General features: G+C 43.9%; 3 protein-coding genes across 6 annotated transcripts; 2 read left to right on the top strand and 1 right to left on the bottom strand.

Annotated features, from left to right (window-relative positions):
- Positions 1-1,778: 1,778 nt before the first annotated feature.
- Positions 1,779-3,047, bottom strand: LOC120039551 (zinc finger protein 189-like). Its single transcript, XM_038984962.1, has one exon. It carries the CDS (start codon positions 3,045-3,047, stop codon positions 1,824-1,826), a length of 1,224 nt encoding a protein of 407 aa, XP_038840890.1. The 3' UTR covers positions 1,779-1,823.
- A 9,597-nt stretch (positions 3,048-12,644) lies between these two features.
- Positions 12,645-18,261, top strand: LOC120039553 (gastrula zinc finger protein XlCGF26.1-like). Of its 2 annotated transcripts, XM_038984964.1 has the most exons (4): positions 12,645-12,754; positions 13,296-14,051; positions 14,453-15,283; positions 15,375-18,261. In XM_038984964.1, exons 2-4 carry the CDS (start codon positions 13,545-13,547, stop codon positions 15,405-15,407), a joined length of 1,371 nt encoding a protein of 456 aa, XP_038840892.1. In that variant the 5' UTR covers positions 12,645-12,754; positions 13,296-13,544; the 3' UTR covers positions 15,408-18,261. The 2 variants fall into 2 exon arrangements, with proteins under 2 accessions (XP_038840892.1, XP_038840891.1); XM_038984963.1 differs by having other exon boundaries at positions 14,453-18,261.
- Positions 18,262-18,886: 625 nt separating this feature from the next.
- On the top strand, positions 18,887-26,962 carry LOC120039562 (zinc finger protein 665-like). 3 transcript variants are annotated; one of them, XM_038984976.1, is made up of 4 exons: positions 18,887-19,130; positions 19,463-19,494; positions 22,488-23,294; positions 24,634-26,962. In XM_038984976.1, the coding sequence occupies exons 3-4, from the start codon at positions 22,803-22,805 to the stop codon at positions 26,794-26,796; spliced, it is 2,655 nt and encodes an 884-aa protein (XP_038840904.1). In that variant the 5' UTR covers positions 18,887-19,130; positions 19,463-19,494; positions 22,488-22,802; the 3' UTR covers positions 26,797-26,962. The 3 variants fall into 3 exon arrangements, with proteins under 3 accessions (XP_038840904.1, XP_038840903.1, XP_038840905.1); XM_038984975.1 differs by having other exon boundaries at positions 19,463-19,559; XM_038984977.1 differs by lacking the exon at positions 19,463-19,494.
- Positions 26,963-27,867: the final 905 nt, after the last annotated feature.

The raw sequence follows: 27,867 nt of genomic DNA, 5'->3' as shown, positions 1-27,867 counted from the left end.
GAGGTTACACACACACTGATCAAAAAGTTATTTTGTTGGCATTTACGTGTGTGCCCATTACCAGTAAAACATAATCAAAACATATTTCTTAAACTTACTTGCTGTGCTGTTTCCTTGTTCATTTGTTCAGTCGTTTCATTCTCAACCAGGATTTCTCATGCTATGGAACACCGTTTGTGTCTTTGCGTGTCAGATAACACTATTAGATGTGTCAAATAAGCTTATTGACCAATCAGGACCTGAATATGACCGCACATCACATAATAATATAAGGCGTTCATACATTTTTTACCTAGTTATTACACATTGATTACACTATCACTCGTATTTCATGTCACAACGATTCATCGATACGTATGCTATGATGCTGGTAAAGTTGTATCGCGCACCTACAGTGCTGGTCATAAAAAAAGCTAGCTAGCTGATGGATGCAAACAATGTTCTTCCCCAAAAACATAGTAAAACAACATCTGTTTCAGTAGCTACAGTTAGTTAGCTAACTACATAGCTAGGTGTCATCATCTAAAATAACCCTGATTTATAAGACAGTTCTTATTTGATTAATGGTTGGACCCATCTATGTGAAGCTAGCCACAATAAGGATTAGCTACAATAGTGGACTTGCGGTTAGCCTTCAAAATAAAAGTATAGCATAATTATACTATATGTATTAAATTTGCATCACTGTCTACTACATACTTTTATTTTAAAGGCAAACTGCAAATTCCACTATTATGCCTAATACTTATTGTGGCTAGCTTCACAACACATTACCCGGTCCGGTCGAGCATCACTTGCCAGATGAAGCTAGCTGGCTGCTTATAACGTTAGCTTTGGGCAACAGGGTTAAGTAGCTGGCTAGCTATTTATTTTCATGAACTGAATTTCAATTTCAATAGGCGAACAACAAGTGGCAACCTAGCTAATACTTACAAGGATTCCTAAATCATTGCTAAGAATAATGAAAATGACTGCAGGTCCTACTGGTCATTGTGTTCAGGCTGGTTGTATTGGTGCTAGCTTGGTACCAAGCTAAAGCTAGCTACCCCAGAAGTTGCGGTCGAACAAATGATGCTTTATTACCAACGCGGTATTGTAAACACATCGTTCGTGTCCGGTGTGTTTGCTTGTTTGTAAACTTTTTTGTACAGCTTTGACAGTGCTACTGTATCTTTTTTGACATGCAAAGACCCAAACGGCATTCCATAGTATGTATGTTGTGAAGCTAATAGCAGTGACGCTATTACTGTGTAACTCTGGTAGGGCAACATCTGAAAAATAGAGCACTTGGTAGTGTGTACCGGCGCTCGACGAGTCGGCGAAAGCCAACATCACCCACGACAGAGAACAGTTGATTGTCAAGGGGAATGAATTCCATTATTTTGGCTTTAATGGATTTCGCCTTTGAGTTGTCTCGCTGAAATGTTCTTACTCTTTCAAATGACTGCTTGACTGCTCGATCCACACGGCAGACATTGTGGGCGAGGTTAAGAATTCTGTGTTGTAGGTGTAGCGCAAAATTTTATGTGGCGTCATTACGTCATGTACCTACGTTACGTTAGGTATATACGGTAGCTTTGACATCGGTTTTTGACATAGGTGTTAAACTAGACATCGGGCCGATACCGATGTTGGCATTTTTAGCTAATATCGGACGATTCCAATATGTTCACCGATATATCGCGCATCCCCACTTAAAACCCCTTAAAATAATGTAAGAGAAATAGAGCCTACAGAGAATACTTTTTCTGATATTCTGACTTCTGGTACGGACACACGACAGACAGTTGTGGTGAAGCTACTATGTAGAGTTCTCTGTGCAGCTATTGGTCCTTGGGAGCTTGGTCCTTGGTGACCCTACCGTGGATACGCTGGTGATTTTTGAGGGTTGCCGAGCGAGCAAACCCCTTCCCACAGTCAAGGCATTTGAACGGTTTCTCTCCAGTGTGGGTTCGCAAGTGTCTTATCAGATTAGATGTACTAGTGAAACTCCTCGCACAGTGAGAACAGGGATGAGGCTTCTCACCTGAATGTACCATTAGATGCTCTTTAAGACGTTGTTTAACAGAGAAACGTTTCCCGCACAGAGAGCAAAGGTACGGCTTCGCTCCAGTGTGGGTTCGCAGATGTTTTGTGAGTGTATCCCCATCAGCGAAACTCCTCCCACATTCAGAGCAGCGGTACGGTTTCTCTCCGGTGTGGGTTCGTATGTGTCTTTTCAGGATAGGCGTATTAGCGAAACTCCTTTCACAGTGAGAACATTTATAAGACTTCTCACCTGAATGTACCAAGAGGTGTAATTGAAGTTGTTGTTTACCAGAGAAACATTTCCCACACTGGGAGCAAAGGTGTGGCTTCTCTCCAGTGTGTACACGCAGATGGACTGCTAAATTCCCCTTATCGGCATATCTCTTGTCACATAGGGAGCAGTGGTAAGGCCTTGTATGCTTTTTCTGATGAACTTTCAGGGTGTGCTCTGAAACAAAACACTGTTTGCAAACAAAGCAAGGGAATAGCCTCTCTCCATGTGCTTTTTTCTGGTGCCGAGTTAAATGATCAAGCAGACGGAAGCTCTTTCCACAGTCAGAGCACTGATGCGGTTTCACTCCAGTGTGAATGGTGCAATGTTTTTTTAAGTATTCATGTCGAGCAAAGCCCTTTCCACAGGTAGTGCAAACATGAGGCTTCACCCTATGTGTTGAATGAACCTCTTGGTGTCTTTTCATTGTTTTAATAGCAGCAAACATTTTGCCACAATCGGAGCACTGGTAGGGTTTCTCCCCAGTGTGAAGTCTCACATGTTGGGTTAACTTTCCAGAGTAACCAAAGCTTTTCCCACAATGAGGGCAAATGTACAGTTTGTTCTCAGTGTGGCCTCTCTGATGTCTCTTTAGGTGATCAGCCCGACGGAATCTCTTTCCACAATCAGAGCACACATGAGAGTTGGAGTGACTCATCTGGTGTTTTTCCAGAAGTTTTTGTGTTACAAAACTCTTCTCACACTGGTCACAGGGGTGAGATCCATCTCTTGAGGGGTTTTTTCTCATGTTTTTTAGACCGACTGGTAAATGTCTTGTCACAAGAGCGGCGGAGGAGGGCCTCATCGGATGGCCCCGGCGAAGACATGGGGAGGGCCTCATCGGATGGCCCCGGAGAAGACAGGGGGAGGGCCTCATCGGATGGCCCCGGAGAAGACATGGGGAGGGCCTCATCGGATGGCCCCGGAGAAGACAGGGGGAGGGCCTCATCGGATGGCCCCGGAGAAGACAGGGGGAGGGCCTCATCGGATGGCCCCGGAGAAGACAGGAGGAGGGCCTCATCGGATGGCCCCGGAGAAGACAGGAGGAGGGCCTCATCGGATGGCCCCGGAGAAGACAAGGGGAGGGCCTCATCGGATGGCCCCGGCGAAGACAGGGGGAGGGCCTCATCGGATGGCCCCGGCGAAGACAGGGGGAGGGCCTCTTCGGATGGCCCCGGCGAAGACAGGGGGAGGGCCTCATCGGATGGCCCCGGCGAAGACAGGGGGAGGGCCTCATCGGATGGCCCCGGCGAAGACAGGGGGAGGGCCTCATCGGATGGCCCCGGCGAAGACAGGAGGAGGGCCTCATCGGATGGCCCCGGCGAAGACAGGAGGAGGGCCTCATCGGATGGCCCCGGAGAAGACAGGAGGAGGGCCTCATCGGATGGCCCCGGCGAAGACAGGAGGAGGGCCTCATCGGATGGCCCCGGCGAAGACAGGGGGGCTCCTGTTTTCATCTGTGATTGACCTGTCAATTCAGGAAAGTGGTCCATGGTAGTGTTCATAGTAGCCACAGCAGAGGATCCCAGTCTGGTAGAACTCCCTGGATGATCCTTGAGATCATTTGGGATTGTGACTTCATCAGAATCAGCGTTCAGTGTTGAAGTCTCCTTGGCCAGAGAGAGACGTTCATTCAGGACCCTGTTCTCCTCTAGTAGCATAATGATCTTTTGAGGCAGGGAGCTGTTCACACTTATTACAAGTATATCGTTATACTGCCCTACCAAGCAAAAAAGGCAGTAACTGCTTATTTGGTCTAAAATGTGTCAATGTCATTTTTTGCTACATTAAATACATGCTTAATCATGTGGACAAATATCCTGCCTCTATTGTATTGTGTTTTGGAGTAAATGGGGTCATGTTAGCTGTAACTGCATAAAGTTACTGTGAAACCAAGGTAAATAAAATCCATTTTCTCTCAGTTCCACACTATGAGCAGTTACTGCCTTTTTGCTTGGAAGGGCAGTATTGAACTCTTCCACTTTCACTACAATGAACATATCTCGCATTTCATGGCTTTACCGTCCATCTCCGACAGGCTCATACTCGGGCTAGTCTTGACGTAACATCAACAGTCCCTTGAGTCCTTGCAATCTTTTTTACACGTTTGGTGTACGCATCAAGAAGGGGTTTTGGGTAAAAAAAAAATCTCTGGGGAGAAGTCCATACCCGTGGTCTTCTCTCTTCAGATACTCGGACATGTCTGGTCAGAGGTCCGTGTCTGTGTGAATCGGGAGAATATAGAGTCATACAAAGAAACAAACAAGACCGAGCTACTGGCTAGCTTGCAAGCTTAAATCCAGTTAGCCAACCTAGCTAGGCTACTTTCAACATAGCTAGCTAACTACCAGCTAGTTACAAATCATTGGTGAACCCCACACCTTTCTGCCTTGTTCATTTACTCACCCGTTTAAGAATTACCCTCCGGCGATGTCGCTAAGTAACTTATAAAAACTTGTTGATGTTGCAAAGCTCTGGTGTGCCCGTTGTGGTTCGTTTTGAGTAAACGTGCAGGCCAGTTTCGGTGAGGGAGGGCGCGGTTGCTTTGGATTGGCCCAGCATACCGACGGAACGGACATCTGATTGGATTCCAAGTCGCAAAGCCCGCCCACCGAGTGGCCAAGCAATCGAGTTCGGTTCAAAGACACGCGTTTGAGTAGCTAGCTAGTTACTGAATACTTCTAAAGGGACATTTAAAAACGAGCCGATGAGTCGAAATCAGGGCAGTTGAGCTAGTTTCCGATGCGGAGCCTGTCAAAAGGGTGGGAAAAGGTGAGTATATTTGAAGGTCCGGCGGTAGTGAAGAACGGAAGGTTTACATTAGAGCCTACACCACAGCCTGAGAATCAACAGCAGGATCCATAAATCCTGTAAAGAAAGTGGACCTCCTGTCATTTACAGCAGTGGGGATAAACGGCACAGCACAAGTTGAAAGGAAGACAATGAATATCGATATCAATGTTTCTGCAGATGAACAATTTCTGTGATTAAAAGATTTTACTTCTGAAGAACGACATGGAGGACTTTCTAGTGCGGTGCCACCCTCTCGGCCCCCAGAGCCTGAGTAGGGATTATTATATTATTATATTTATTTTTTATCTTTAAAGCTTCTCACTTTTCACCACACCCAGTATATAGCGGCAATACACCGTTTTGGGATGTAGTCCGCCATTAAAACCTCGAAGAAGAAGAGCTGGTCAGGTATCTTATCTACCAACGTTCGTTCAAACGTTGTAATTAGAGGCTAGGTTTACATAACCGTTAGCTAGGATTAGGTTAGTTAACGTTAGCTCTGCTCAGAGACTAGCTAGCTGCCTTAGTTTGGTAGCTAACTAACGTTAGAAGGTGCTAACTAGACATTTTAAGCTCAGCGTCAATATTATAATAAAATTACAATTTATTTTTGTCTGGTAGCTACAGGCAGATCGACTGTTCAATTAATGAGATGCTTTAATACACTGTTGTACTTTATGTTCGTGACAAGGTAAAACGCTAGAATTGGCAAAACAAGTGACCTAAGCGACTTTGAGCGTGGTATGATTGTCAGTGCCAGGCGCGCCGTTTCCAATATCGCAGAAACTGACGGCCTCCTGGGCTTTTCATAGACGACAGCGTCTAGGGTTTACTGAGAATGGTGCGACAAACAGAACAACATCCAGTCAGCGGCAGTCCTGTGGGCGAAAACAGCTCGTTGATGAGAGGTTGAAGGAGAATGGCAGGAATCGTGCAAGCTAACAGGTGGGCCACAAACAGGCAAATACACGGTACAACAGTGGTGTGGAGAACGGCATTTCGGAAAGCTCAACTCGTCCTTGTCACGGATAGGCTATTGCAACAGACGACAACACAGGATTCCACTCCTATCAGCTAAAAACAACAAGAAGAAGCGGCTCCAGTGGGCACACGATCACCAACGTTTTGGTCCACTGGCCACTGTGGCAGGTATAGACAAAAATCTATCAGCCACTGTGGCAGGTATAGACAAAAATCTATCAGCCACTGTGGCAGGTATAGACAAAAATCTATCCGCCACTGTGGCAGGTATAGACAAAAACCTATCAGCCACTGTGGCAGGTATAGACAAAAATCTATCAGCCACTCAGATTTTTGACCAGACCAAATCATTTTTTGTTGTTGCTAAAATTACTCCAACAAAACACACACAAAAATAATGTATGTAATAAATGTATTACTAGTAAGAAATAATGTGGTATATTGTTTAATTTCATTTGTTGTGGCCTGAGTCTTTTAATTTACTGCAGTGGGCTGAATCAGGGTCGCAGAGATTGTCTCTTGTTAGTCTTAAACAAAAGTATACACCTCACACATGGTTATGGGCTTATAAAGATATATAGAGTTGAAAGGTATTACATTTTGAGTTTGCATCCCAATATTACACTTTATATACATCACGGAACACTGAAATATGACACAACCTTTTGACATAGAAACTATATGTTTAATAATGAAATAGTGAAAAATAGTAATAACATTCCACCCATGAGGCCACTAGAGGGCGATTTGGTCATTTGACTGCAGGAACAAATATCACAGATGAGATGTATTTTTGGTGGGGTTTATCGGCAGTTGGCATCCAACCTTATGGTGCGTTGCCACCACCTACTGTACTGGAGTGTGGGCCAGAGTCAGGGAGAAACTAACAACTCCTACCTGCCAGTCTGTTGCTCTTAAAAAAGATAACAAAATATTTGAGACTATATCTAATGACGTTCTACTCAATGTACTATTTAAACTAATTTCCTGTATCCCCCTTCTCCCTCATACTAGATCTCATCCTCTCTCCTTTCCTCTCTCCTACTGACCACACTGTATCCCCCTTCTCCCTCATACTAGATCTCATCCTCTCTCCTTTCCTCTCATACTGACCACACTGTATCCCCCTTCTCCCTCATACTAGATCTCATCCTCTCTCCTTTCCTCTCTACTACTGACCACACTGTATCCCCCTTCTCCCTCATACTAGATCTCATCCTCTCTCCTTTCCTCTCTACTACTGACCACACTGTATCCCCCTTCTCCCTCATACTAGATCTCATCCTCTCTCCTTTCCTCTCCTACTGACCACACTGTATCCCCCTTCTCCCTCATACTAGATCTCATCCTCTCTCCTTTCCTCTCATACTGACCACACTGTATCTCCCTTCTCCCTCATACTAGATCTCATCCTCTCCTTTCCTCTCCTACTGACCACACTGTATCCCCCTTCTCCCTCATACTAGATCTCATCCTCTCTCCTTTCCTCTCTACTACTGACCACACTGTATCCCCCTTCTCCCTCATACTAGATCTCATCCTCTCTCCTTTCCTCTCATACTGACCACACTGTATCAATACATGCCCCACTGTCTCTGTTTCCTGGCAATACTCACATTTTCCTGTTGGAAGCTTTCCTATCACATTAAGGTCTTATTCAACTGACTGTGTCCCATCTTGTAAATATAGCCTCCTCTCTTCTGTCCCTTCCTGCCGTTCTCCCCTCCCCAACTTTCCTCTGTACTTGAAATGAATGCCTGCCCTTCGTATCTCTATTCCACTGCTCCTGCCATTTCTCCACCATCACTGTCCATATCAGGCTTTTTGCCTTGCTCATTGAAACGACAACATCCCCACTACTAAGTGCTTGTTTAGCCGGTACATCAACATCCCCACTACTAAGTGCTTGTTTAGCCGGTACATCAACATCCCCACTACTAAGTGCTTGTTTAGCCGGTATATCAACTACCTCGTTCCACTCCCGCATGAGCTGGGAGCCATGTAAATATTATCTGTATATATATTTGTCTAGTCCTGCCATGGGTTTGTAGCACCTCATAAAGCAGGTCTTGTCTGCTACGTGATATAAAGGACTGGAGACTCATCAATACTGCACATGAATCAGAGCAAATGACTACTCTTTCTGGCTTAACTTCCTCCACCCACTGCAAGGCCAACAGTATGGTCATCATCTCCACCGTATATACAGCCAGATGATCTGTAATACGTATCCTGACTCTCACCCCACATTCCTGCACTACAAATGCTGACCCAGTACGTCCTGTCCTTGGATCTTTTGAACCATCTGTGTATATGGCCACAACATCCTGATACACAGTATCCAGACATCTCTTAAACCAATCAGATGTATCATCACCCTCCATATCTGTCCCTAGTCTCTCCAATCAGATGTATCATCACCCTCCCTATCTGTCCTTAGTCTCTCCAATCAGATGGATCATCACCCTCCATATCTGTCCCTAGTCTCTCCAATCAGATGTATCATCACCCTCCCTATCTGTCCTTAGTCTCTCCAATCAGATGGATCATCACCCTCCATATCTGTCCCTAGTCTCTCCAATCAGATGGATCATCACCCTCCCTATCTGTCCCTAGTCTCTCCAATCAGATGGATCATCACCCTCCCTATCTGTCCCTAGTCTCTCCAATCAGATGGATCATCACCCTCCCTATCTGTCCCTAGTCTCTCCAATCAGATGGATCAACACCCTCCCTATCTGTCCCTAGTCTCTCCAATCAGATGGATCATCACCCTCCCTATCTGTCCCTAGTCTCTCCAATCAGATGGATCATCACCCTCCCTATCTGTCCCTAGTCTCTCCAATCAGATGGATCAACACCCTCCCTATCTGTCCCTAGTCTCTCCAATCAGATGTATCATCACCCTCCCTATCTGTCCCTAGTCTCTCCAATCAGATGGATCATCACCCTCCCTATCTGTCCCTAGTCTCTCCAATCAGATGGATCATCACCCTCCCTATCTGTCCCTAGTCTCTCCAATCAGATGTATCATCACCCTCCCTATCTGTCCCTAGTCTCTCCAATCAGATGGATCATCACCCTCCCTATCTGTCCCTAGTCTCTCCAATCAGATGGATCATCACCCTCCCTATCTGTCCCTAGTCTCTCCAATCAGATGTATCACCCACCCAAAGCTCGTGTTCTGTCTTCGCTCATGTTCCCAGCATACCTGTAAAATCCCTTTTGCAGGATGAGATACCCCATGTCCCTGTGGGTTGACCCAATAGTTCATTGCCAGCTGCTGTCTCCTAATCTGCAATGGCATATCCCTCATCTCCACCTGTAGTGCAGCCACTGGGGATGTCCGAAACGCCCCACTACATATTCTGAGTCCTTGCCCCTTTATGACATCTAGCCTTTCCAATGAGGTCCGGGCTGCTGAACCAACTGCAGCTCTTTGTTAAGTGTTGCGGTCATGTCAGTCGCTGTAGTAGATTACATGTATAGTGTTGAGTCATCCTCATACATAGACACACTGGCTTTACTCAAAGCCAGTTCCATGTCATTAGTAAAGATTGAACAAAGTAAAGGGCCTAAACAGCTGCCCTGGGGAACTCTTAACTCTACCTGGATTATGTTGGATAGGCTTCCATTAAAGAACACCCTCTGTGTTCTGTTAGACAGGAATCAAATTATCGAACCAGTCTAAGGCACTGCATCTCAGTGCAAGCGGTGTCACTACAGTCCCTGGTTCGAATCCAGGCTGTATCACATCCGGCCATGATTGGGAGTCCCATAAGGCGGCGCACAATTGGCCCAGCGTCATCCAGGTTTGTCCGGGGTAGGCCGTCATTGTAAATAAGAATTTGTTCTTAAGTGACTTGCCTAGTTAAGTAAAGGTTAAATAAATACAAAAATATTTATTCACGTTATAGCAGGGGGGTAAAGCCATAACACATACATTTTTCCAGCAGCAGACTATGACCGATAATGTCAAAAGCCGCACTGAAGTATAACAAAACAGCCCCCACAATCTTTTTATCATCAATTTCACTCAGCATCAGTCATTTGTGTTTGTTCTGTGCTTGATGTCCTTCCCTATAAGCGTGCTGAAAGTCTGTTGTCAATTTGTTCACTGTGAAATAGTATTGTATCTGGTCCAAAAAAAAAAAAAAAAAAGTTTACTAAGGGTTGGTGACAGGCTGATTGGTCGGCTATTTGAGCCAGTAAAAAGGGCTTTACTTTTCTTAGGTAGGGGAATGACTTTTGCTTCCCTCCAGGCCTGAGGGCACACACTTTCTAGTAGGCTTAAATTGAAGATATGGTAAATAGGAGTGGCAATATCATCCGCTATTATCCTCAGTCATTTTCCATCCAAGTTGTCAGATCCTGTTGTCATTGTTGATAGACAACTTTTTCACCTCTTCCACACTGACTTTACGGAATTCAAAATGACAACGCTTGTCTTTCATAATTTGGTCAGATATACTTGGATGTGTAGTGTCAGCGTTTGTTGCTGGCATGTCCTGCTTAAGTTTGGTAATCTTGTCAATGAAAAAAATCATGAAGTTGTTGGCAATATCAGTGGGTTTTGTGATGAATGAGCCATCTGATTCAATGAATGACAGAGCTGGGGTTTTCCATTTTTGCCCAAAATGTCATTTAAGGTGCTCCAAAACGTTTTACTATCATTCTTTGTCATTTATCCTTGTTTCATAGTGTAGGTTCTTCTTTTTACTCAGTTTAGTCACATGATTTCTCAATTTGCAGTACGTTTGCCAATCGGTTGTACAGCCAGACCTATTTGCCATTTATTTTGCCTCATCCCTCTCAACCATATAATTTTTCAATTCCTCATCAATCCACGGGGATTTAAGTTTTTACATTCATTTTCTTAATGGGTGCTTATTAGTAACTGGAATAAGTAATTTAATAAATGTGTCAAGTGCAGCGTCTGGTTGCTTCTCATTACACACCACGGACCAACAAATATTCCTTAACACAACATTGGAATCACTACACAACTTATTGTATGACCTCTTATACACTATATTAGGCCCAGCCTTTGGAACGTTGGTTTTCCTAGATATGGCTACTGTATTTTGATCACTACATCCGATGGATTTGTGTAGAGGGTCATTTTTATGTTTTGGTCTTCAAAGTATCACAGCCTATTTCTGCATATTGATTATGAATTTGAACATTGAAAAAGGGTGTTTTGACACTGGGTTGTAAATCAAAAATATGACAACAGGAAGCAGTAACAGTATAATTTAAGTTATGTTTTATGAATATAAAATGGTACTTTTTACAGTTTCTCGATCGCTTTGGCTAATTTTTTTTAAACAGTCTTAACATTTTCTAAACTCTAAGTAAAATTGTCACAACAGTTTTATGGGACATCACAACTCTATTGCCCCCAAAACATTTAATTCATGCTTCAAAATCTAGTTATTTTTCAGTAAATTGGCCAATGCCACCAAAATGAAACAGGTTTTTTTTGTCATTGTGTTGAGCCGTACTGGTCAAAATGTTTAGATGTTTTTTCACCATGGCAACCCTGGAAATGTTTTATATACACATGTCAGTTTTGTTCTACTTCTTTGTTGACACTGACTGCTCACGGTACTATACTAGAATGTCAGTTCTCTCTAGCTGAATGCTGTGGTGTATCACACTGAGCTGTTTAGATACCGATCTCAACAGTCGGTAAAAGTTTGCTGGGGAGAGTCAATACTGTCGTACACAGAAAAAAGGAAATGCACATTTGTGTGTCTACAGTAAATATATTTTTTGTAGCAATGTGTTACATGTAAACAGAAACATTTGCATGTCCATTTTTACATTTCTTACATGTAAAGTCATATAGTGAACAGAAAAATTTGCCACAAAATGACATCCATGTAAAATAAAAAAATGTAAAACAAGCAACAATGAAAACCTGAGGTAGTTCTGTAAAAAAAAAAAAAATGTACCTCCTCACAGTACGTCACACTACAAGTTCCCATCTTCTTGGTGGACATCCTGTCGTTCTTGTTGGTCTGGCCAGAGATTTTTTGTCAACATCACATCATATCTTGGCTAATAATAGAATCCAGTCCCTCTGGGCCCAGACGTCAATTCAACGTTGGTAATTTAATTGAAATGACATGGAAACAACGTTGTTCAACCAGTGATTGAAATAAGCTAGCAAGCTTACCTCAATTACCTCGTTAGACTCTTGTATTGCCCTTGATCATGATTTACAGTTCCGTTACATCACACAGAAGAGAAATTGGATGAAGGCGTCTTCTGAATAGGGAAGTTGTGTTAATTAGGAGCCACAATGCTCGGTCTGAACATTAACAAGCATCGCTTGCGATTAGGTTTTGGAAACAGAAGGACCTTATCTTTTATATCTGCATCTTAAAAAAAAATATATATATATATATACAAAAGGTTCAATTGATACACACCTTAACATTTTGTTGTTGCAAATATATTTTCAAATTTTGGTTTGCGCAAATGTGTAAGCTAGTTCTAAGGCCCTTTCGAGACTGCTCTCCAATCATGTCCTTTCCCAGCCCCCGTACTTTCTGCTGGCCCCGCCCCTTTGTTGCTTCTTCTCGAAAGCGTACAGGCCGCTCTTTGAAAAGCTAGTTAGATAGCTAACTAGAAGAAAATTGGACACTTCGAAATGAAAACATAAAACTTGAGCTGGTGAGTAAAGCATTAGATATCTACCAATGGTCATAACGGGTCGTCCAAACGTCGTTATTAGTCGTTAGCTAGCTAGTGGTTATGCAAACCTATCTGCCCCTCAGACCAGCTGCTGTTTAGCTTGGTAGCTAGCTAGCTAATAGCTCATACTAACCCTTTTGAAGCGGTGCTCAAACTCAGTCGATACACAAATACAATTATTGTTTTCTGACTGGTAACTACATGCAGATCGATTTTAGCTGTAAAGAATCAACGAGTTACTGTTGTACTTTCTGTTCGTGTTAGCTATGTTCGTTAGCTTGTTAGCTAGCGGAATTATGCTTCCAGGTTGGATCCTTCAAAATAAAAGCCGTCATAGGAATATTGAAATTAATTAATGGTCACTGATATTGTTCTATTTAGTAAAAACAAAATATTTAAAATGAATGATATAAAATGTAACGATTTGACACACTTGACAGCAATGGAATCTGACTATACATGTAGATATTGGATCGTACAGAGTGTTTTTGTATTACACCACATCCTCCTATCTACACAGGTGACCTCACAAGGAATTCCCCTCCTGCTCTGGTGGGAGGAAGAAGATCCAGTGTTATGAGAACTCAGAACCTGGGATAACTTGTCTTGGTCTGAGACTCACAAAGCAGCACTTGCTAAAACTCCCAGTGGGAAGAGAGATCTAGGAGACCTTTGAATCCATATGAAAGGAAAGACACCTCACCCTATTTTGGACCAAGACACATTGTAACTCGTCAGAATAGGATCATTAAGAATCTGCTGGGACAAAATGGATCGAGAGAAGGGAATGTTGATGGATGAAATCGAAAAGGGTTTATGGAATTTAACCGAGGACAATTTACGTTACCTTTGTGAACGTCATGGACACGGTGGCAAAGATGGCTTCGAAGTTAAAGGCATGGATCACCGCTCGTTGCGTCGTAAAATCCTGGAGGAAATGTGGGACAATACGGATTCAATGAAATCAGAGGAGCAGGGAATATCTTGGTTAGTCCAACTGAAGGAGGACATCAGAAAGATACAGGAGGATGCTAGCAGTGCTGATGAAGATGATGCTGTAGACTGTGACGAAGAATGGAACGGAGAGGGCGGGGTTCAGTTACCTAGCAATGGGTTGGAGGTGGAGCCCATGAGTTCCAGCCAATCTGATGATGATGATGGCGATGTAGACTGTGATGAAGAAAGGGACGAGGAGGTCAGGGATTGGATGGCTAGCGATGGGCTGGAGGTGGAGTTGTCTCCAGAGAGACACACACCAGAGCAGAGAGTGAGAGGGGTGAGTATTTCATTTCCCAGTCTTACATTTTGTTTCGCAGGTCTTTCCTTGATTCCTCGACCTCCTTTTATAAAAGGATCTGATGTTCCTCCTCTTGGTCTTTCTCCACATCTGGGGTGTAATCATTATTCCAAACAGTTGCAAAAAGTTTCACAACAGGGGGGGGAAAAGTGTTTATATTAGACAAAGTCGGGTAGGTCCCTCCCCGTTTTCATTCCGTTGACTTCTGTTTGTGTTGTAGTGAATACACCCCTGGTGTTCCTCCTCTTGGCCTTTCTCATTCAATGGATTTTGAGAAGTAGTTTGAATAATTGAGGATGAGAGGAATTGAGGAAAGACTTGCCGGGTAGGAGATGGTGTCCCACCCTGTTTCATTCGGTCACTATTTTTACCATTTCCAGGACAAGCCTCCCCGGCCCCCCTCCACCCTCTCGAAGTCCCCGGGTCGTGCGTCCCGCGGTAGCGCCCTACTGCGCTGTCTGAAGAAGAGGGTGTCTGTGCAGCTAGACGACAGCAAGACAACTCGCACAGGAGAGAAATCTCACAGCTCGTCTAGTGCTAAACGATGTACGAAAACTCTCCCAGGAGACAGGCCTAGCTCCCATATCTGTGATCACTGTGGGAAGAATTTAGGAAGTCAGAAAAGCCTGAAAAGCCACATGCGCGTTCACACCGAAGACAAACCTCACGAGTGCTCCGAGTGTGGGGAGACGTTCCGTCTGTTAAGAAGCCTTAAAAAACATCAGAAACTTCACACGGGTGAGGTTAGAGGGACGAAGAAAGTCAAAGTCCCGCATCCGTGTCCTCACTGCGGGACGATGCTAGCTTCGAAGAAAGAATTAAAGGATCATCTGCGAATCCGCCACACTGAAAAAACTCAGCTCTGCTCTGAATGTGGCAAGAGATTCTCTAGCACCTACGCCCTGAGGAAACACCAGAGACTACACACTGGGGAGCAGCTCCACCTCTGCCCTGACTGTGGGAAGACCTTCTATACTCAGGCCCACTTGATATCTCACCAGAGGGTCCATGCTGAACACAGGGAAAGGCCGCATGTGTGTCCCGTCTGTGGGAGGGGCTTTACAGCAGCTTCGTCCTTGAAGTCACATCAGAGTATTCACACCGGAGAGAAACCTTACCTCTGCTCTGAATGCGGGAAGAGTTTCAGAACATTAGGACACTTCACAACACACCAGAAGCAGCATGTAGAAGCAAAGCCATCTTTCCCTTGCCCTGTTTGCAATCAGTGTCTCTCAACAAAGCGCAACCTGCTATTTCACCAGAGAATGCACACGGGAGAGAAGCCTTACCACTGCACTCAGTGTGACCGGCGCTTTGTTAATGAGCAGAAATTGAAAAGTCATCAGCGTGTACACACTGGAGAGAAGCCCTACCTTTGCTCCCAGTGTGGGAAAAGTTTTGCTCTTTCACAAAATCTTAAAAAGCATCTCAGGGTGCATTCAGGTGAGAGGCGTTACAGATGTACCTATTGTGTAAAGAGTTTCATTTCTTCATCTGGTCTGAAATCACACCTGCAAACACACACTGGAGTGAAACCCTGCCACTGCCCTGAATGTGGGAAAGGTTTCTCAGAGAAGAGAGCTCTGAAGAATCACATGCTCACACACGGGAGAGAAACCGCTCCAACGTTCCAATGTCTGTGAGAATGTAACCCAGGAGATACACACTGGGGTTGAAGAGCATAAATAACTGCCATTAGACTGAGTCGCTCTGGATAAGAGCGTCTGCTAAATGACTAAAACATTTTTAAAATACAACTTAGATATATTGTACACCGCTGCCTTCCCGACTCCCACGTGATAGTTCATTTGTCTTATTTTCTCTGAAAAGGCTAACTAAGAAACTACCATAACTAGTTATTTGGTGTCTGGGTGTTCTGTTTATGAGTTGTCTGCTTGCTTTGAACTGTTCTATCTAGCCTGAATCCAGAACCTGTTTTGTGCTAGTATCTATGTGTGTGTGTGTATATATGTATATATGACTCCCATTTTGGCATGTATTTAACAGTGCAGTACCAATGTGACCACTAAAAGGACACCACTTGCCTGTTTTTTAAATGTTGTGACGTTGCTTCACTTGTCTTCTACTATGGTGGGCTCGCGCTATGGCAGTTTTAGAAGAAGTCTGCCAAGACAACTGTACAAATCTGAACGAAGCAACTAGATAAGTACATTATGACATCTTATTCCCGAGGTAACGGACACGCCTGCACCGATCTGTCTCGTATCTTTTGCAAAGAGTCATGGGATTGATCAAAAGGACCCCGCCTACAATGGGCTGTTATAACGTTCAAAATAATACTGAAGTGAGGTAAATTTCTTTGTCAAAACAGGCTGAATTGAAGCGAAATCAATATTTATTTTTAGTTTTTTTTGTTGCTGAGGATATCTTAGTCGTTGTAAATAAGAATTTGTTCTTTACTGACTTGCCTAGTTAAATCAAAAATATATATTTTTGGATGACGTGATAATGTCATTACTGCTCGCGGCACTCCCTGTGCACATTGAGTGCTAGTGTGCATGTGAGTTGGTCCCAATGAAAAGGCTGCAACCCGGAGATATATAGTGCGGCAGGTAACCTAGCGGTTAAGAGCATTGGGCCAGTAACCGAAAGGTTGCTGGTTCGAATCCCTGAGAAAATTAGGTGAAAAATCTGCCCTTGAGCAAGGCACTTAACCCTAATTGCTCCTGTAAATCGCTCTGGATTAGAGCGTCTGCTAAATGTTTTAAAATGTTTTATATGGACCGTCCACAAGTCAGCGTTTTGCGAACGTGAGTAGGTTACGTTGAAAACAACAGTCTTCCATTTTGAATGCTGTCTCCAGTTAATTTATAGGCCGAGGCTAGGAATATAAAGTTTTCACCTCCGCCTCTGTCCCTCCCCTTTTTAGAAGCATATTTCTCAAAACTAAGGATACAAATCATGTTTTGCGTATGTGTTTATTTTACACACACATTGAAGTTTCTCTCTTTTAATCTATGCTTTACTCCCCCTCTTCTGAACCCTCGACCAATGTGATCGACATGGTGCTGTAGCCTCTGTATCTGCCTCATATATTTCTGAACAGCTGGAATATATAAACTCTGTGGCGATTTTGAAAGAATATTCCCAAAAATATATATGTGAAGGCTAACTGTCTGTTGTGAGGGCGGATATTGCCTTGAATAAGACGCAGTCTACACGCTGCATTGGAGCAAAAACGAACAGCGTTTTGTGTGATGATGTCATCTTCATAGTTAAACTGCCATATAGCCAGAGTTCCTGAACACTAAATGCGTCCTCCATAAGCTAGCTAGCTACTGGCAACATTTATGTTATCGCAATAAATGAGTTTGTACTAATAATAATATCCATGAATTAAATGGCAGTTTAGAAGAAGTCTGAAGAAGCAACTAGCTACATATGTGTTTATATATTTATTTAAAGGTCTAGGCTCCAATTCTTCTGAATGAGTGTATCTCTATCCGCTTCTTGTAATGTGTCATTGCTTAATAACTAATGAATGATATTTTAACAGACCCACGTTATGTTCCCCGGGCGCTGAAGACGTCGATTTATGGCGGCCTCCCCGCACCGCTCTGATTCAGAGGGGTTGGGTTAAATGCATTTCAGTTGAAGGTATTCAGTTGTACAACTGACTAGGTGTCCCCCTTTCCTTTCCGTTTCCATAGTAATGGACCGACAGGTAACATAAAGTGTTTTAATTGGCTGTTGCATTTCAGTTGAAGGTATTCAGTTGTACAACTGACTAGGTATCCCCCCTCTCCCCTGGACTGCCAGGAATCATCTTTTAGTTCTACATCAATACATGCACAATTCATCATGTAGATTATACTGTTCATAGTGTAGTTTTTAGCTTACACTGTTCATAGTGTAGTCAGTAGTTTTTAGCTTACACTGTCCATAGTGTACATACTGTATGTGAATTGTGTAAATGCTGCGTGTATATCTAGTTTGTTGTCTGTCTGTAGCCTATATTCTGTTTGTTGTGTCAGCGCCATATCACCGAGTCGAATTCCTGTACATGCAAATGTGTTTGGCGAATAAAGGTGATTCTCCGTTCCATCTGTTGATTGGAGGAGGAAGTTACAGATGTTGACATGATGTCTCACACAGTTGTTCATCTAAAGTTTCATTCTGATATGTTTTTTTTTGTTGTTGTTTAAAAATTAAACACGTGTTTTTCAAATAATAAGTCATGTTTGTTCCTGCTTGGCCCAAGTGGTGATACTGGTTCGGATGCTGAGTCATGAAGTTGAGCTAATCTTTCAGTCTTGTATCTTTCTTAATCCAGGGTTTCCCAACCAATCTTTGTCCTCTGGACACCAAGGGTTGCCACGTTTTGATTTTTGCCCCCCTCCCCCACACAGCTGATTCAAATAATCAACTAATCATCAAGATTTGACCATTTGAATCAGCTGTGTAGTGTTAGGGCACAAACCAAAACGTGCACCCTTTGGGGTCCTGAGGCCCGAGTTTGGGAAACGCTGACTTCATCCCGGCAGAAGCTAAAGCGGTTTGAAGTAGATAGAAATTGGGATGTATTCATTAGTTGCAGACCATAGCAAACAGTTTTGCAACGTAAAATGTTATGCAATGAAAACTAGTTTCGTTTTGACAAATTCCTAGTGAATACACCCAATGGATTAATTTATAGATAATTTCATAAAACTACTTTCAAGTTTGCTTTCACCACCCCATTTGGTAAATTGCTCAATCATAAACATAAAACGAGTGAAAATCACCTGTAAACTCACTGGACACTCCTCTTTCTCTCTGTGCCGTGTCATTACATAGGCACGTGGGATAGTACGTGTACTGAGTAATTGTTCTTATTATTTAGCTATGATGCAATATAGTGTATCTATGACCTCAATGAGCATAGTCGTATTACTATTGTCGACTCTCTCTACCCTCGGCCTTCTGCTCTCATGTCCTTTCTGCTAGCCTCGCCCCTTTGTTTTCTTCTCATCTGGAACGTGAACAGGCCGCTTGCGTTTCAACAGGTAGCTGGAAGACGACTGAATACTAAGAAAGGATTATGTTACAATCGAACCGGTGAGTAAATCATTAGGTATCTACTAACGGCCAGAAGGGGTCGTCCAACAGATGTAATTAGCAAGTAGTTAGGTTTACATAACCGCTGATTTAGCTGGCTAGCTGCTCTTCAGACTAGCTGCTTTTTTAGCTTGCATGCTAGCTAGCTAATTGCTCCTGTAAACAATGTTTAAGCTGTAGTCAAACTGAGTCGATATTCGAATAAAATGAATGTTTTCTGACTCGTAGCTACAGGCATCTCGATTGTAGCTATTTGAAATCAACGAGTTACTGTTGTATTTTCTGTCTGTATTAGCCATGTTAGCTAACGTTAGCTGCTTCTTCTTCTTTAGGATTTGGTTGGCGGATCGCATCCAACCTTTAGGTGCGTACAGCGCCACCTACTGTACTGGTGTGAGGCCATTCGGCCTACGTACGTTAATTGATATGGTAATACAAAATTAGGGGAAATGAAAATTGCCCTGCCAACTATTAGCCCTCTATATAAAAAAAAAACACCACCCCATTCCACTATTCTCTCTTCTAATTCTACTCCAGACCAATGGTCTGAGAGAACAGAACACTACCACTCAACACCCCCCTGCAGCTGTTTTGCAGTAAATCCTCTGTCTCAAGTACTTCTCAGCCACTGCCACCACAACCTCTATTTTCTGTGACTTCTGATCCATTTCTGCAGTAACAACCGTGTCGATGAACGCTAAAAAGCCCCACCTTACTGAATCACATTATTTCCTTCACTCTGCCTTGGTCTCTGCCTACTCACAGGAATCCTGTCAGTATCCCTCAGCCTGTAACCATCGTTCTCTACCACTGTCCACTGCCTCAGCATGCAACACCTTCTGTACTCCTCTAAACCTGGCAACCTCAACCTGTCTTTCTCTCACCTGACACCTCCGATCTCCAACCCCATGGGCATCCCCACAACTAACACACAACTTTCTCCAACGATACTACACATTGCTTCGTCTTATGCCCTCCTGAACACTTCTCACATCTAGGAATCTCCCTCCTACACACTGCTGCAACATGGCCATAAACTTGACACCTAAAACACCATAGTATTTTCAGAACAAAAGCAGAATAACTTAGACTTTCTAACTTAACCATGTCGGGCAAAGACTCTACATCGAAACTCAGCAGGACAGACAATGTCTTCTCTGTTTCCCCACCAGGTCTGCGTCGCACCAAACAGGTGTTACAGACACTGGGGAATCTTCCATTTCAACTGATCCTCCTCAACACTTAACCCCCCCCATGTATCACTCCTTTTAAAGACACCCTGCGCCATAGAGCAAAGCACATGTCCCTAATCACGTGATCCGTAGCGCCCAATCCCCCTGGACTGAAGAAACACAGTAAATCATCACTAATCCACTCCAAGTTACTCTCACCACCTCAATAGTCCCAAACCTCTTCTCCACCCAACCTGACAGCACATATGGATCTTCCAATAAAATGCAAGGATCCATTCTCTCCACAAATCTCACTCTCACTGGGCCAGAATTATCCTCTTGACGAGGCCCGAACTCGGCGGTCCTCGCCGCAGGTGAGCTTGTAGTAGCTGTTGGATCCTTCCAAATAAAAACAAGTCGCTGCAGCCCAATATGGCGACCGGAGTATGGGAGAGTGGGTGTGTCGGAGGGAGTGGGTGTATGGAAAGCGAATCAGCTAATTGGGCAGATTTGTTTGCCACTCAAGAACGTTTTGTGTGGCTGATTGGGCTGCACAGCGAATCGATAAGTCAGCGACCAGTGTTGTATCGGTCTGCATGCCGACTTGAAGTGCTTCCTACTGGGTATCACAGCAACACCGGGACACAGTGCTCTTCGCTCCCGCTTAAGAAGAACTACTGTCCAGTATCGGACTGCCTGCCGACTTGAAGTGCTTCATTCTGGGTATCACAGTCGTGTCGCCGGCGGCAGCTAACGTGGCCATGTTTTTCTCTCACAAGATTTTATCTCAAGTAGAATAGCAGCCTACACAAGAAATAACTTCTACTGATCACCAACTAGATGCCACCTTGATACATAGCCTACATGCTACTAAATGGGGGGGCATGAACGGCAACGCCGGGACACAGTGCCCTTCGCTCCCGCTTGACAAGCACTACTGTCCAGCAACGGCGTGGGAAGTAGCTACCTAGTAGCCAATAGCAGGATGACAGTCACAGTAAGCACACACATGCAACTCATGAAGCATTTTAATCAAAAATATACAATCGTCAGTGAAAATGTATAATTATTTGTGTAAAAACGAACAATGAAATACGACTGACTCATCCTCTGGCTTCAGAACAGAAGTCCAAACTCTCGGGGTATGGAAGCTCAATGTACGGTTGTTGCGTTTTAAGAAACGGAAAAAACACAACTTATAGCAGAGTGCTTTTGACACACCCACTACTTTCCTTTCGACACACCCACCCCTTTTGACACGCCCACTACTTTCCTTTCGACACACCCACCCCTTTTGACACACCCACTACTTTCCTTTCGACACACCCACCCCTTTCTACACGCCCACTACTTTCCTTTCGACACACCCACCCCTTTTGACACGCCCACTACTTTCCTTTCGACACACCCACCCCTTTCTACACGCCCACTACTTTCCTTTGGACACACCCACCCCTTTTGACACACCTACCCCTTTTGACACACCCACCCCTTTCCTTTAAACTGATGGGCGATTCACGACATACAGTACCAGTCAAGAGTTTGGACACACCTACTACACCTTCCAGGGTTTTCCTTTATTTTTACTATTTACTACATTGTAGAATAATAGTGAAGACATCAAAACTATGGAATCATGTAGGAAACAAACAAAAAAATATTTATTTATTTGAGATTCTTCAAAGTAGCCACTTAATATTCTCTCAACCAGCTTCATGAGGAATGCTTTTCCAACAGTCTTAAAGAAGGTCCCACATATGCTGAGCACTTGTTGGATGCTTTTCCTTCACTCTGCGGTCCAACTCATCCCAAACCATCTCAATTGGGTTGAGGTCAGGTGATTGTTTGTAAACAAACACTATATAGTCCCAAAATATAGTTAAAACTGTAATTTAGATTTCATGGATGGCCAGTCCTTGCATCTATAGCTCTGTCAATGAATTTGAGAGTGGTTAGATTTCTCCTGCCCCATCCCTCCGCTTTTTATCAAAACAGGGTCGGGGATTACGCTTTGTTATTGTTTGAACTGCTGATCGGTGCTTTAAGTAAAAAATGTAAGATTGACAATCTAATGTTGAAAATGGTTTGATTTGACAGACTCCGCAATAATAGAATGCAGCTACACATCTAGATAGATGGTAAAAACTGTTTGTGTTTTTCACACCATGTTCTCCTATTTCCACAGGTGACCTCACAAGGAGATTCCACAGGTGACCTCACAAGGAGATTCCACTGCTCTGGTGACAGGAAGAAGATCTGGTGTTATGACAACTCCAGATATGGGTTCTCTATTTTTTTCTTAACACTTATTTTTCTTAAAACTGCATTGTTGTTGAAGGGCTTGTAAGTAAGCATTTCACTGTAAGGTTTACACATGTTGTATTTGGCGCATGTGAAAAATAACATTTGATTTGACACAGGAGAGAGACACAGCTCCATTCAATAACCAGTTCTTATTGCTACTTTTACCAAGAAACATTCAAACTCTGCTGGGACAAAAATGAATCGAGAGGAGGGAGCGTTGATGGATGAAATTGAAAAGAGTTTATGGAATTTGACTGAGGACAATTTACGTTACCTTTGTGAACGTTATGGCCAAGATGCATCCGAAGTTAAAGGCATGGATCACCGCTCGCTGAGGCGTAAAATCATGGAGGAAATGTGGGACAATACGGATTCAATGAAATTGAAGGAGCAGGGAATGTCTTGGTTAGTCCAACTGAAAGAGGACATCAGGAGGATACAGGAGGATGCTAGTGGTGCACCGTCGAGTCCCCTCCAGGCTGATGATGCTGTAGACTGGGATGAAGAGTGGAGCGGAGAGGGAAGGGCTGGGTTACCTAGCAACGGGTTGGAGGCGGAGTCCGTGAGTCCCAGACAATCCAACGACGCTGCAGACTGCGACGTGGAGGACGCGGATTGGTTACCTAGCAACAGACTGGAGGCGGAGTTATCTCCAGAAAGGCACACACTAGAGCAAAGAGTGAGAGGCGTGAGTATTTATTTTCCCAGTCGGAAAGGGAGTGTATTTTTTGTCCCAGTAAGAAAGGGAGTATTTATTTATTGTCCCAGTCGGAAAGGGAATGTTTGTCCCAGTCGGAAAGGGAATGTTTGTCCCAGTCGGAAAGGGAGTGTTTATTGTCCCAGTTGGAAAGGGAGTATTTATTGTCCCAGTTGGAAAGGGAGTATTTATTGTCTCAGTAAGAAAGGGAGTGTTTATTTTCCCAGTCGGAAAGGGAGTGTTTATTTTTTGTCCCAGTAAGAAAGGGAGTATTTATTTATTGTCCCAGTCGGAAAGGGAGTGTTTATTTATTTATTGGCCCAGTCGGAAAGGGAGTGTTTGTCCCAGTCGGAAAGGGATTGTTTATTTATTTATTGGCCCAGTCGGAAAGGGAGTGTTTATTGTCCCAGTCGGAAAGGGAGTGTTTATTGTCCCAGTCGGAAAGGGAGTGTTTATTGTCCCAGTCGGAAAGGGAGTGTTTATTGTCCCAGTCGGAAAGGGAGTGTTTATTGTCCCAGTCGGAAAGGGAGTGTTTATTGTCCCAGTCGGAAAGGGAGTGTTTATTGTCCCAGTCGGAAAGGGAGTGTTTATTGTCCCAGTCGGAAAGGGAGTGTTTATTGTCCCAGTCGGAAAGGGAGTGTTTATTGTCCCAGTCGGAAAGGGAGTGTTTATTGTCCCAGTCGGAAAGGGAGTGTTTATTGTCCCAGTCGGAAAGGGAGTGTTTATTGTCCCAGTCGGAAAGGGAGTGTTTATTGTCCCAGTCGGAAAGGGAGTGTTTATTGTCCCAGTCGGAAAGGGAGTGTTTATTGTCCCAGTCGGAAAGGGAGTGTTTATTGTCCCAGTCGGAAAGGGAGTGTTTATTGTCCCAGTCGGAAAGGGAGTGTTTATTGTCCCAGTCGGAAAGGGAGTGTTTATTGTCCCAGTCGGAAAGGGAGTGTTTATTGTCCCAGTCGGAAAGGGAGTGTTTATTGTCCCAGTCGGAAAGGGAGTGTTTATTGTCCCAGTCGGAAAGGGAGTGTTTATTGTCCCAGTCGGAAAGGGAGTGTTTATTGTCCCAGTCGGAAAGGGAGTGTTTATTGTCCCAGTCGGAAAGGGAGTGTTTCTTTTCCCAGTCAGTGTTTCTCAACAGTCCTTCATTGATTCCTCAACTTCCTTCTATAAAAGACATTGGAGGAGAATATCTGAGGATCTTCCTCTTGACCTTTCTCCTTTTTGAGAAGGAGGTTACATAATCGTGGATGAGGGGAATTTAAAGACTTTAAAATTAATTGACCGTTAGAAGAGCATTTCCCACCCTGATTAATTCCGTCTCTATTTTTGTGATTTACAGGACACGTCTCTCCCGAAGACCCTGTGTCGTGCCTCTCCCGGTAGCGTCTTCATTTTGGGTCTGAAGAGGGTGTCTGTGCAGCTGATGGACTGCAGGAAAACACCGGAGCAGAAAACCCGCAAGAAAACCCACTCCTGTGCTCAGTGTGGGAAGAGTTTTGCCACAAAAGACATTCTGGAGCGACATCTGCTAACTCACACTGGAGAGAAACAGAAAAATATATGTGCTGAATGTGGGGGAGTATTCAGTACATTTTCCAGCCTTACCAGGCATCTGAAAACTCATACTGGAGAGAAATGTCATGTTTCTGAAACCACATGCTCTGAATGCAGAAAGACATTCAGTACACATTCCAGTCTTAGGAGACATCTGCTAACTCACACTGGAGAGAAACCGTACGTTTGCGCTCGTGGGAAGAATTTCAATGATCCAGGAAACTTGAAGAAACACATCTTTAGAACTCACTCAGGAGAACATTTTGAAGAGGAACCTTCCAAAAACAATGTTGGTTCCTCAGAACATGATGTGGCCGTGAAGAAACAAGTCCTTCATCCATGTGCTCACTGTGGTAAGAAGTTGTCAACCAAAACAAGACTAAAGATTCACCTGAAGACCCACACTGGAGACAAACCTCACGTCTGCCCCGACTGCGGGAAGAGTTTTGCTTTCCGTCCCTCCTTGACCAAACATCAGAAACTTTGTCATTCAGAGCACGGAGGAGTGAAACGGCACAAATGTTCAGTCTGTGGGAAAGTCTTTAATCAGCCAGGAGCCTTGAGGTCCCATCAAAGAACCCACACTGGAGAGAAACCCCACCTCTGCTCCGACTGTGGGAAGAGTTTCTGTTTTCGTTCGTCTCTGAGAAGACATCAGGTACTCCACGCAGGAGACAGTGCGAAGCCCCACGTGTGCTCTGTCTGTGGGAAAGGCTTCAGAGATTCTGGATACTTAAAAAAACATCAATCTATCCATTCAGGAGAGAAACCTCACCTCTGCTCCGATTGTGGAAAAACTTTCACGTCCTTCCTTAGCTTAACAAATCATTCCAAATCACATCGTCTAGATAGAGACCAATTCCAATGCCCTGAATGTAAGCGCCATTTCCCAACAAAGGAAAGGCTGTCAAGCCACCAGAGGACGCATACTGGTGAAAAGCCTTTCTGCTGCTCCCAATGCCACAAGCGCTTCTCTCATTCAAATAGTTATCAAAGGCACCTTCGTATGCACTCCGGTGAGAAACCCTTTGTGTGTCCTCTCTGTGGGAAGCGATTTAACGACTCTTCGAACCTTAGAACACATGTTAGAAGACATAAAGGAGAGAAGGTAGGAAAGACACAGGTCTCTGAGCCATGCCCTCACTGTGGGAAGAGGCTGGCTTCTAAGGCAGGGTTAGAGACTCACCTGCGGATCCACACTGGAGAGAAACCTCACCTCTGCGCCAACTGCGGCAAGCGCTTTACCTTCCTCTCCGCCTTGAGAAGACATCAGAAAACGCAGCACAGAGAGCAAGTAGCAAAGCCACACGTCTGTTCTGTCTGTGGGAAAGGCTTCGTGGAGTCAGGAGCGCTGAAGAAACATGTGGTGACCCACGAGGAGAAACAGCACCTTTGCTCCGATTGCGGGAAGAGTTTCAGGGTGCTTCAGGCCTTGTCGATTCATCAGAAAACCAAGCATCAGAAAACAAATGAGCAAGTAAGAGAGAACAATTCGTACCTCTGCCTTACTTGCGGCCAGGAATTCAATTCAAAGCATAGATTGGTAATCCACGAGAGAAAGCACACAGGAGAGAAACCTTACCAATGCTCCCAGTGTGGCAGGTGCTTCGCTGATAAGACTAACATGAGACGTCACCAGACGGTGCACACAGGAGAGAAACCATTCCAATGCTCCGTCTGCGACATGAAGTTCTCTCAAGTTGCCTCTTTAATACGGCACCGGCTAATACACTCGGGTCAGAAACCGCACCACTGCACTTACTGTGACAAGAGTTTCTCTCAGTCGAACACGCTGAAAACGCACATACTAACCCACACCGGAGAGAAACCGTACCAGTGCCCCGACTGTGGGAAGGGTTTCACTGAAAAGAAAGCCATTAAGAAACACCAACGCGACACACACGGGACAGGGGCACACAGCAACACACTGCTGTCTCATAGAGATTGAGTCAAGACCGGAGCCCTCGAGCAAAGCCGTACCAATGTCCTGACTGTAGAAAATGTTCCTCCGAGAAAAGAGCTCTTGTGAAAAACCAGAAGACACACAGGAGACAGCACCCCCTATTGTTTCATTTTGATCTGAAGGTTTAAGAATGTTTTAAAATAAACATGTGATTTTTAAAATAATGTTTTTTTTCTCCACTTGGCCCCAATTGTGAGTCTGGTTTGGATACAGTCATGAATTTGAGCTCAGAACATTTTCTGGTCTTGAATGTGATGTTTATTTTTGTAGCTGTATAGATGAACCTCTCTGTCGCAGGCGTGCTGCTAGCGACCCACCTCGACAACATCCGGTGAAATTGCAGAGCGCCAAATTCAAAATACAGAAATAGTCATAATAAACATTCATAAAAAATACAAGTGTTATACATCGGCTTAAAGATTAACTTCTTGTTAATCCAGCCGCTTTGTCAGATTTCAAAAAGGCTTTACGGCGAAAGCATACCATGCGATTATCTGAGGACAGCGCCCACTTACAAAAGCATACAAACATTTTCCAACAAAGTAGAGTAGTCACGAAAGTCAGAAATAGCGATAAAATCACTTACCTTTGAAAATCTTCATCTGGTTGCAGTCACAAGAGTCCCAGCTACACAATAAATGTTTGTTTTGTTTGATAAGGTCCCTCTTTATATCCCAAAAACTCTGTTGGCGCGTTTTGTTCAGTAATCCACTGGCTCAAAGGGGCTCAAAACATGCAGACGAATACATCCTAATAGTACCGGTAAAGTTCGTCGAAAAACATGTCAAACGATGTTTATAATTAATCCTCAGGTTGTCAATTTTCTAAATAATCGATAGAATTTCAACTGGACAATATTCAATAGAAAGGAAAAACAACGGCCACGCACGCAAAACAGTACTGCTTCCTCAGTCCACTGACAGAAAGGTCTCATTCTTCTTCATTTTCCAGAAAACAAGCCTGAAACAATGTCTAAAGACTGTTGACATCTAGTGGAAGCCATAGGAACTGCAATCTGGGTCCTAACCCATTAGATAGTCTATAGGCATTCAATTG

The sequence above is a fragment of the Salvelinus namaycush genome, unplaced genomic scaffold, assembly GCF_016432855.1.
Source record: "Salvelinus namaycush isolate Seneca unplaced genomic scaffold, SaNama_1.0 Scaffold28, whole genome shotgun sequence".
Taxonomy (NCBI): domain Eukaryota; kingdom Metazoa; phylum Chordata; class Actinopteri; order Salmoniformes; family Salmonidae; genus Salvelinus; species Salvelinus namaycush.
The sequence above is the reverse complement of the archived record's forward strand: the minus strand, read 5'-3'. Positions and strand labels throughout refer to the sequence as shown.

Bases quoted from the DNA above. Each gene is read 5' to 3' on its own strand.
- LOC120039562 (XM_038984977.1), top strand. From the start codon at position 22,803: ATGAATCGAGAGGAGGGAGCGTTGATGGATGAAATTGAAAAGAGTTTA. The intron at 23,295-24,633 runs GTGAGTATTTAT...TGTGATTTACAG, and splicing joins TAGAGCAAAGAGTGAGAGGC to GACACGTCTCTCCCGAAGAC.
- LOC120039553 (XM_038984963.1), top strand. From the start codon at position 13,545: ATGGATCGAGAGAAGGGAATGTTGATGGATGAAATCGAAAAGGGTTTA. The intron at 14,052-14,452 runs GTGAGTATTTCA...TACCATTTCCAG, and splicing joins CAGAGCAGAGAGTGAGAGGG to GACAAGCCTCCCCGGCCCCC.
- LOC120039551 (XM_038984962.1), bottom strand. From the start codon at position 3,047: ATGAGAAAAAACCCCTCAAGAGATGGATCTCACCCCTGTGACCAGTGT.